Source organism: Vipera berus (genome assembly GCF_964194415.1).
Source record: "Vipera berus genome assembly, chromosome: Z".
Classification (NCBI taxonomy): Eukaryota; Metazoa; Chordata; class Lepidosauria; order Squamata; family Viperidae; genus Vipera; species Vipera berus.
In genome coordinates this window covers 129,414,030-129,424,805 of record NC_138205.1, presented here as the reverse complement: position 1 = coordinate 129,424,805, position 10,776 = coordinate 129,414,030, and the positions used below count along the sequence as shown (strand labels likewise).

Sequence of the window (10,776 nt, the reverse complement as noted above, 5' to 3'; positions counted from 1 at the left end):
TCACCAAACCGGTTTTTGTGGCTAAAGTAGAACTAGAACTCACCATCTCCTGGTGATTGGCCCAAAGTCACTCAGCCAGCTTTCGTGCCTAACTATAATTTAATGTTTCCTGGACTTTGATCCATAGTCACTCAACTGGGTTTCATTCCTAAAATGGGAAGAGAACTTGCCATTTGCCTGAAATGGTATAAGTTTTCCTGCCTGAGCAGGGGGTTGGACTAGATGACCTCCAAGGTCCCTTCCAACTTCTTCTTCTTCTTCTTCTTCTTCTTCTTCTTCTTCTTCTTCTTCTTCTTCTTCTTCTTCTTCTTCTTCTTCTTCTTCTTCTTCTTCTTCTTCTTCTTCTTCTTCTTCTTCTTATTATTATTATTATTATTATTATTATTATTATTATTATTATTATTATTATTATTATTATTATTATTATTATTATTATTATCTCACAGTCTCCTGGAGCTTGGCTTAGTCACCCAGCTGGCTTTCATGCCTAAATAGGACTAGAACTCATTTTCCTGCTGCTTGGTCAACATTCACAATGCCAGCTTTCATCCCTGATGCGGGACTAGAATTCACTCTCTCCCAGTTTCCAACTTGATGCCTTCACCCCTAGACCACATTATCTGTGACCAAGCACCATGTTCTTTCTTCTTTACCAGGAGAGTACGTGGAAGGCGAAACAGTTCGGAGTCAGATTTCTCTAACTGAAGTGGGAACCGAAGAATTTCTGCAGAAACTGACATCTCAGATTACGGAGATTGTGTCTGCAAAGATAAGTCAAGGTAATGGTGGTTCAGGTGAACTAAATGCAGGAAGACACTTGACAATATTGGGTTTGGCGCTGTCAGTTTGAGACAGGACTGTTGGGAGGGGGAGGAAGTCATAGGAGTGGACTTTAAATAAAGTTGACAGATGAGATATAAGGCCAAAGTTTGTTACCTTATTAGAACAATCCCTTAGATTTGCCATGAGAAATGTTTGCTTGTACGGTGGCTAAACCATATGATGAACGAATGAGGACCAGGGGTGACCTGATAGCATCTTCCAGTATTTGAGGGTCTATCATAGAGAAGATGGGTCAAAGCCCCTGCAGGCAGGGCAAGAAGTGATGGATGGAAATCAATCAAGGAGAGAAGCAATTTAGAACTTAGGAGAAATTTCCTGATAGTGACAACAATTAATCAGTGGAACAGCTTGCCTCCAGATGTTGTAGGTGCTTCATCACTGGAGGTTTTCAAGAAGAGATTGGACAGCCACCTGTCTGAAATGTTACAGGGTTTCCTCCTTGAGTAGGGGGTTGGAATAGAAGACCTCCACGGTCCCTACCAACTCTGATACTCTGTATTTTGTACAGATAGACCACAATTGAGCCCAAAACTCCATTGCTAAGTGGGAGAGATATTGTGAATTTTGTCCCATTTTACGTTTCTTATAGTAGTTGTTGTTAAGTGAAGTATTGCAGTTATTAAGTTAGTAACATGGTTGTTGCGTGAATCTAGCTTCCCCCTTGACTTTGTCTGTCAGACGATAGCAAAAGGAGATCAAATGATCCTGGGACGTGGCAACTGTCATAAATATGAGTCACGTGTCAAGCATCTGAGTTCTGATCATGTGACCATGAGGATGTTGCAACAGTCGTAAGTGTGAAAAATGGCCATAGGTCACTTGTTTCATTACCACTGTAATCAGAATAGAGCTAGAAGGGATCTTGGTGGTCTTCCAGTCCAACCCCCTCCTCAAGCAGGAAAGCCTATACCATTTCAGACAAATGGCTGTCCAGTCTCTTCTTAAAAACCTCCCAGTATTGGAGCATTCACCACTTCTGGAGGCAGGTGGTTCCACTGGTTAATTGTTCTCACTGTTAGGAAGTTTCTCCTTAACTCCAGGTTGCTTCTTTCCTTGATTGGTTTCCATCCGTTGTTTCTTGTCCTGCTTTCTGGTACTTTGCAACTTTGAACAGCCACTGAATGAACTGTTGTAAGTCAACGACTACCTGTGTTCTTAATTCTTTGCTAAGAACTTTCCCAATAGCCCATCAGTCTGGAGAAAGACTGGCATGTCTACAGGACACAGATTGGGGAAGGCTGAACTAAATACACCTTCTTTTAAGATTGGAATTCTTCCTCAAAAGAATGGAATTTCTCCCTAACAGTGTTTTTTTAATCATAATTTCCCTTCCATTTCAGCTTCCCTCCGAGTTCCTGGAGCTGATAGCGACGATGAATCTAAAACACCATCAGCATCTCCACGGCATGGCAGGTCCAGACCTTCCTCAACTGCTCAGGAGTCTTCCTCCGAATCTGATGAAGGGGATGCAAGGGGAGAGGTAAGGGTGCCTACAGAAGTAAAGTTTGTGCAAGTTTTCCCATAGGGAGAAAAATGAGATTCTTTGGAGTGAATTGGAGAAAAATGATTGGGACCAAGGACCACTTGGTGCTCTCTGAGCTGGGTGGTTTCCTTGCAGACGTTTCATGACCCAACTGGGGAACATCATCCATGCTGGAGAGGAGGAGGAGGAGGAGGAGGAGGAGGAGGAGGAGGAGGAGGAGGAGGAGGAGGAGGAGGAGGAGGAGGAGGAGGTCCTTGGTGCTCTCTGAGCTGGGTGGTTTCCTTGCAGATGTTTCATGACCCAACTGGGGAACATCATCCATGCTGGAGAGGAGGAAGAGGAGGAGGAGGAGGTCCTTGGTGCTTTCTGAGCTGGGTGGTTTCCTTGCAGATGTTTCATGACCCAATGGGGAACATCATCCATGCTGGAATGGAGGAGGAGGAGGAGGAGGAGGAGGAGGAGGAAGGACTGTGGGGTCCCTGGTGCTCTCTGAGCTGGGTGGTTTCCTTGCAGACGTTTCATGACCCAACTGGGGAACATCATCCATGCTGGAGAGGAGGAGGAGGAGGAGGAGGTCCTTGGTGCTTTCTGAGCTGGGTGGTTTCCTTGCAGATGTTTCATGACCCAATGGGGAACATCATCCATGCTGGAATGGAGGAGGAGGAGGAGGAGGAGGAGGAGGAGGAAGGACTGTGGGGTCCCTGGTGCCCTCTGAGCTGGGTGGTTTCCTTGCAGATGTTTCATGACCCAACTAGGGAACATCATCCATGCTGGAAAGGAGGGGGAAGAGGAGGAGGAGGTGGAAGAGGGGGAGGACTGTGGGATCCTTGGTGGTGCTCTCCGAGCTCGGTTGTTTTCTTGCAGACATTTCATGACCCAATTAGGTAGCACCATCAATGCTAGAAGAGGGAGGGGTTTGCTCTGTTTTGTACAGCCTCTTCTAGCACTGATGATGTTACCTAGTTTGGTAATGAAACATCTGCCTGAAAAAAACCAAGCTCGGTTTTCAAGAACCCTACGGTGCTCCCCCTCCCCTTCTTCCTTCCTCTTCCTCCCTGCAAACCCTCCTTCCTTCTAGCACTGATGATGATGGGTCATGAAATGTCTGCCAGAAAAAAAACAACACCAAGCTCAGAGAGCCTTTGCAGATTGGTGGCCTGGTGGGGAGGGGGCGGGGAGAAGTGAACTGGGCCATCCAAGTGGTGAGCTCAACTTGCACAGGGTGGTGCATACACATATATGCATGTAACTTGACTTGTGCAGGTTGAGCTGCATGCATGCACATGCACACCGGCCTGCTGCTCATGCGGCCTGGTTCCAAAAAGACCATGGCCCGGTAGTGGGCCTATGGCCCATGGGGGAACTCCTAGTTCAACCCTGAGCTACACATATTCTTTTCTATCCTGGCCCATAATCTAATGGAATGGCTGTTGGATAGCAATCCTCCCAATGGCAGGGGGCTCTAGCAAGGAATTAGCCTGGATTCGTTATCATCATCATCAAACACAAGAGGCTAAAACTGACACACACACACACACACACACACACACACACACACCTAAGTGCCTTAATACCTTATCTGGTTGTTCCCAGGCCAAAGCTGCCAGTCTGGGCAGATTCCTGTATTAGAGGTAGAAAACAATAAAGTAATCAGCTTGAACTCTGCTTCTGTGAGTCTGGTTGTTCACACCCAATAACGGCTTCTGAAATGTTATTTAAGAAGGTGGCCCTTGGCCCAATAAAGTATTTCTGTTGTTCTGTTCTGTTCCGTATTCTTTACTCTAATCTACTCTACTCTACCCTACCCTACCCTACCCTACCCTACCCTACCCTACTCTACTCTACTCTACTCTACTCTACTCTACTCTACTCTACTTTACTCTACTCTACTCTACTCTACCCTACCCTACCCTACTCTACTCTACTCTACTCTACTCTACTCTACTCTACTCTACCCTACCCTACCCTACCCTACCCTATCCTACCCTACCCTACTCTCTGTTCTGTTCTGTTGTATTCTCTCTATTTATTCAATATATTCAGTTCAATTCAACCATCCTTCTGTTCATAGATTTTTGACATCTACATGGTAATTGCTAACTATACCCCAATGGGGGCAGACCGTGAAACCATCACTCTGAAGGAAGGCCAATATGTGGAGGTTTTAGACTCTGCTCATCCTTTGAAATGGCTGGTCAGGACCAAACCCACCAAGTCAAGCCCATCGAGACAAGGTTGGGTTTCTCCAGCCTACCTGGATAAGAGGTTAAAGGTGAGACTTATAAATAGCTGGGGGGGGGGTCGTTCTTCCAAAATTGCTTAATCTTATGTCTCTGGCCTCTAGGTTCCCATGAATAGTTAAGCCAACTTCCACCCAGCAGTTTCAGTAAAGAATTACTACATTTCATATATAGTAATATACAAAGTACAAGTAGTCCTTAATTTATAACCATTCATTTAGTGACCATTTCAAGTTACAGTGGCACTGAAAAAGTGACCCATGGCTATTTTTCACATGTATAACTACTGCGGCATCCCGATGGTCACATGATCCAAATCTGGACGCTTGGCAACTGACTCATATTTATGATGGTGGCATGTTCCCAGGCTCTGGTGATTCCCTTTGGCAACCTTCTGACAAGCAAAGTCGATGGGGATGTTGGATTCGTTTGACAACCGAGTGACTAACTTAACCGCTGCAGTGATTCACTTTACAACTATAGCAAGGAAGGTTGTAAAATGGGGCAAAGCTCACAACAACTATCTCGCTTAGCCATGGAAACTTTGGGCTCGGTTGTGGTCATGAGTTAAGGACTACCTGTATATTAACATTTATATGTATGTTTTTATACAGAGGAGGGACGCGGTGGCTCAGTGGGTTAGGACGCTGAGCTTGTCGATCAGAAGGTCGGCAGTTTGGCGGGTCGAATCCCAAGTGCCGCGTAGCAGAGTGAGCGCCTGTTACTCGTCCCAGCTTCTGCCAACCTAGCGGTTCGAAAGCACGTAAAAATGCAAGTAGAGAAATAGGGACCACCACGGTGGGAAGGGAACAGCGCTCCGTGCGCCTTTGGCGTCTAGTCATGCCGGCCACATGACCACGGAGACGTCCTCGGACAAGCGCTGGCTCTTCGGCTTTGAAACGGAGATGAGCACCGGCCCCTAGAGTTGGAAACGACCAGCACGCGTGTGCGGGGGAACCTTTACCTTTACCTTTTATACAGAATGGGACAATTGATCGCAGACACACGGATGTGCCCATTTCACCCTGGCTTTCTCAGCTCAGCTGACCCACTGCAGGCCTTTGTCCATGACTGGCCTTTCATGGACACTTAATCCCCCCAGGCCACCCACTGCTGGTCTTCATCCACAGCCCTGCCCTGGTGCTATACCACCCCACTACTACTCTGCTACTTTTCCCTCACTGCCTAATCACGGGCGATGCATTGCGACACAAATCTCCATGGCCGATTCCACCCACGGGGCAATTACTGTAACCCTGCTTCTGCCTTGCCCTCCAACAAGAGACATGGGGGGAAGGGGGATGGTGGCTGGCATGGTTGAGGCAGGGGCTTGCAGAGAAGTGCCAGTGTGATCTGGCTCCTTTGTGAGGTGCAGAGGGCTGTCTGCAGCAGCAGCAGGATGGTGATGGGGGGACATCGGTGCCAGGCAGCTGGATCGGGAAGGTGCTGGGAAGTTGCTGGAAAGCACTTCCCATCCCAGCTGCCTTTCACCGCCAGCAACACACACACACACACACACACACACACACACACACACACACACACAAACCCCCACACACCCAGTGCCTTCCTGATTCAGCCAGTAAGGGATGGGGCATACCAAGCTCAGAGAGCACCAGCGTCCCCCTCATTTGAACCCTGAACTACAAATTACCTCCTTTATAGGTAGTCCTCGATTTATGACCCAAATGTTTCTAAGTGAGACATTTGTTAAGTGCGTTTTGCCCCATTTTACAACTGTTAAGTGAATCACGGCAACTATTTAGTTAGTATCGTGGCCATTAAGTGAATCTGGCTTCCCCCATTGACTTTGCATGTGAGAAGGTCAGAAAAGTTGATCACATGACCTCAGGACACTGCAGCCGTCAGAAAAACGAGCCAGTTGCCAAGTGTCCGAATTTTGATCACATGAACATGGGGCTGCTGCAGCGGTCATGTGTGAAAAACTCTCATCAGCCCCTTTTTTTCAGTGCCATTGTAACTTTGAATGGTCACTAAATGAACTATTTTAAGTCGAGGACTACACATATTTGTAAGTGGAGCTGGTCCTCTCACCTCCCCCCTCCCTCCTTGGATGCTGGTACCCAATGAACTGGGACACCCCCTCCCCTCTTTTTGGAGATGTGGCTGCCTTCCTGCGTAACACACACACACACACACACACACACACACACACACACACACAGACACACCGCTTTTAACCTGCTCTTGATTTAGCACAAGAATGCCCCTCCCTTTTTCTCTCCTGCCCTCCCCACTTTTGAAATTCTTCCTCCCAGGCTGTGTCAAAACATCATGGAAAGGTGCTCAGGGCATCTCCCCAAGGTCTGTAGACTTGTCTCTTGGCACCTTGGCTGTGTCTTTATATCGCAATGCATTTAGTTTTGCACACTTGTTTGACTTGGGAAGTTTTGCAGGGCTGGGGGCAGCCCTTTGGCTGGGGGGTGCAAGCAGGAGAAAATGTGGGGTTCCCAGGAGTGCCCTTTGCTGGGATGGAGACCTACCACCTCACCCTTCACCCCCTATTTTTCAATTTCCCCGGATCCCTTTCTTCGAGCACGGAAAGAAGATCAAAAGCCAGTTGTTAGAAAAACAAGTCCCCCCCCAATTTTGTTTGGGTCAGAAACAGTACCAAGTTTGTTTCTGGGACAGCTGACAATACGACTGGAAGATCGGTCAGGTTTATATACCACGTTTAGCCTCTGGTGTGAGCTAAATATATTTTTATGACCAGTAGATATAGCCATTATGGTTAGAGGATTGTTGCCTCCTTTATTGGCAGAGATCTCTCTGACCGGCCACAGGGTGTGTGGGTTTTTTTTGATGACTTTTATTATTGTGGAAAATGTGTGAAGATCCCACACCTTTCGGGGATAAGCAGCTCCTATTCTCCAGTTCTTTACAGTTTTGCGCCTTTCTATGATTTGAAATCATAATTTTCTTCCCCGGTTCTTTAAGGTTGGCGGAGATGGTGTATTTTCTGCCTACAGAAACATTGCATTTTGCCTGGCTACTGTTAATTGGCAGCTTGATTTTCGCTTTCTGCCATCCGTTTTTTTCTCCTAAGCACCGCATGCAATTTCTAAGCGCTTTGACTTAGTTTCAAAATTCTCTCTACAGCAGCTTTCAAGATTGTCCCTCCAACTCCCAACCCCTCACACCGCAATTGTGCAAAGAACTTCACAGAGCAAGGAAAAAGAAGTGCAAGTGAGGTTTTGGGTGTGGAAAATAAAAGGAGGGGCAGTTTTTGAATCAAGAGATATTGTCAGGACCCACCCCAAACCACGTCTTAGGAAAACAAAAACTCTTGGAGTCAGTTCTAGTCCAAAAGGAATCTTTACTAGGACATGCTTGGTTGTGGGAATACAAGACAGGACTTAGTATTGTTTTAGAAATTGAAATTTTATAAAGGGATCCCGGTTCAACCCCCCTTCCCTCAACCCCATTTGGTCAGCCCCCATCTTTCTACTTCGTGTCATCCCTTTTGTGGGGAAAAAAGGAACTTTGAATCTTTATGGTTATTGCCTTCTTCCTCTCCAGAATTAAAAGAAGACACAGGCCAGATGACTTCTTCTCTAACCCTCCCTTTTGTTCCCCCAGTTCAAAAGGTTTCCTTGGTCTTTGAAATAACCTGAGGCAGGCTGAATCCACATCCGCTCCTCCTTCCTTGGGAGATGGCAGAATTCCATAGGGGGGGATAAGGTTTTAAACATACATTTATGAATGTGATATAAATGGATTCTGACAGATATATTGGGTCAACTGAGAATGACAGAGTGAAAGAGAAACTTCGTAACAACGAGAACAATTGGAACAACTTGCCTCCAGAGGTTGTGGGTGCTATCCGGAGACTTTTAAGAAGAGATTGGACAGCCTCTTGTCTCAAATTGTAGAGGGTCTCCTGCTTGAACAGAGGCTGGACTAGATTAGAGGAGCATCTGCACAGCATATGGGCTAGAGCAGGGGTAGGCAACCTCGGCTCTTTTATGACTCGTGGACTTCAACTCCCAGAATTCCTGAGCCAGCCATGCTGAGGGGAAAGGGAGAGGTTTCCAAGCTGAGCCATGCTGGCTCAGGAATTCTGGGAGTTGAAGTCCACGAGTCATAAAAGAGCCGAGGTTGCCTACCCCTGGGCTAGAGTCTAGAGTAGACCTTTCTAAAACAAGATAGGGGACCCCATGTACTGCTATAATCCAACTACTTCCTATCCTTCGCACCTTGTTTGATAAGCTCCGTTGGAAGAACTGAAAGCTGTCTTAAGGACAGACCTTCTTGGTAGATACTAGATCAGAGGTCCCCAACCTTTTGGGCACCAGGGACCGGTTCCATGGAGAAAAGCTTTTCCATAGACCGGAGTGTGAGGTTTTGTGTGCTGCCTGCATCCCATGGATGGGGCTTTGCTTCTTTGTGCGGACCGGTTGCTGGCATGCTGCGGCCTGGTGCCGGTCCACGGATTGGAAATCCCTGTACTAAATCATGAAAAACTACATCCGGAAGGGACCTTGGAGGTCTTCTGGTCTAGCCCACTGCCCAAGGCAGAAGTCTCTTATATGTTTTTGTGTTGTTGTTGTTGTTGTTTTTAATTTTAGCTCTCTGCGGAGTGGGGTATCCCCGATGTCCCAGAGTTCCATGGAGAATTTGTTTCAGAAGATGAATATCAGAAGAAATTAAGGTGAGCTTGGTGAAAATCCTTCCTGTTGGAGCAAACTACTTCTCTGCCTGAAAGGCCGTGTATCCTACTCTTGCAGCTGGTGATATATATAAGAATAATTTCATAGAATCACAGCATAGGGAGGTACTTAGACATCATCTTATATAACCCCCGCCATGTGCAGGATCCACTAGAGCATTTGTGATCTTTCCAGCTGGCATCCCATCAGCAAAGACATTGGGGAAGCCAGCAGGAAATGCCAGGAGTCGCTTCTGTAAGTGTTTCTTTGTTATCCCAGAAGCCCCCAGGTTAACGGGGGACTCATGGGCAGGGGGGGTCTCTGCCTGTTTGCATTTCTGGCACATGGCAGCATCCACTTACCATCCCCTAATACAGGTAGTCCTGCACTTATAATAGTTCATTCAGTGACCGTTCAAAGTTACAATGGCACTGGAAAAAGTGACTTATGATCGTCTTTCATACTTACTGTACGATCGTTGCAGTATCCCCATGGTCACATGACCAAAATTCGGACGCTTGGCAACTGACTCATATTTATGACAGTTACACTGTCCCGGGGTCACATGGCCCCCTCTTGCGACCTTCTGACGAACAAAGTCGATGAAAAAGCCAGATTCATTTCCCAACCATGTTGCTGCAGGGATTCACTTCACGACTGTGGCGAGAAAAGTTGTAAAATGGGGCAAAATTCACTTAGCCACTGTCTCAATTAGCAGCGGAAATTTTGGGATCGATTGTGGTCATAAGTCGAGGACTACCTGTACTTTCACGCTTATCTGTTGAAATTTAGAATGAATTTCCCCGACGACCGCCTTCAAAGGATGGGATGCGTTTTTATGAATTTTCACTCGTTTTTCTGTTTCTGCTTCCTCTGTAGCCTTATCATTCAAGACCTGTTGGGCACGGAAGAGGAGTATGTCAAGGATCTGCTGTTCCTGCAAGCGCACCACATCCAGTTCACGGAGACTTGCCCCGCCGTTCCTGTTGCTGTGTCCAACCAGAAGCCCGTTATTTTCAGAAATATTACTGACATAACCCACTTTCATTCCAGGTATGTAGCGGGGAGGCAGATATACAGTATAACAGCCAAATGGCTTTTAAAGAATAAAGTACACTAGAAAAAGTAGTTTAATAGGAGCCCCTGCACTCCTGTATGCTGATATATACTCAACCAAAGTTTTATAAAATAAGGTCCTCTGATATGTTATCCACATTATTATTATTTTGCTTTACATGTAGTCCTCGACGTACGACCACCATTGGGCCCAAAATTTTTGTTGCTCAGTGAGACATTTCTTAAGTGAGTTTTGTTCTTGCCACAGTCGTTAAGTGAATCTGGCTTCCCCATTGACTTTGCTTGTCAGAAGGTCACATGACCCCAGGCACAGTGCGACTGTCATAAATACAGGCCAGTTGCCAAGCGTCTGGGTGTTATTCAAGTGACCGTGGGGATGCTGTAATGGTCATAAGTGTGAAAAACGGCCATAAGTCACTTTTTTCGATACCGTTGTAACTTTGAGTGGTCACTAAACAAGCTA

At 46.5% G+C, this 10,776-nt stretch overlaps 1 protein-coding gene across 10 annotated transcripts in view; it reads left to right on the top strand.

Annotated features, from left to right (window-relative positions):
- Nucleotides 1-10,776, top strand: part of OBSCN (obscurin, cytoskeletal calmodulin and titin-interacting RhoGEF) — a 246,317-nt gene that overhangs the window by 152,592 nt on the left and 82,949 nt on the right. For all 10 annotated transcript variants that reach the window (XR_014028536.1, XM_081344177.1, XM_081344174.1 and 7 more), the window contains 5 exons: nt 657-779; nt 2,184-2,323; nt 4,398-4,598; nt 9,156-9,238; nt 10,116-10,289. Coding sequence is in view for 9 of the 10 variants with exons in the window: in XM_081344177.1 (XP_081200303.1) it covers nt 657-779; nt 2,184-2,323; nt 4,398-4,598; nt 9,156-9,238; nt 10,116-10,289 (721 nt within the window). In the remaining variant the exon portion in view is untranslated. The remainder of the gene's footprint in view (nt 1-656; nt 780-2,183; nt 2,324-4,397; nt 4,599-9,155; nt 9,239-10,115; nt 10,290-10,776) is intronic.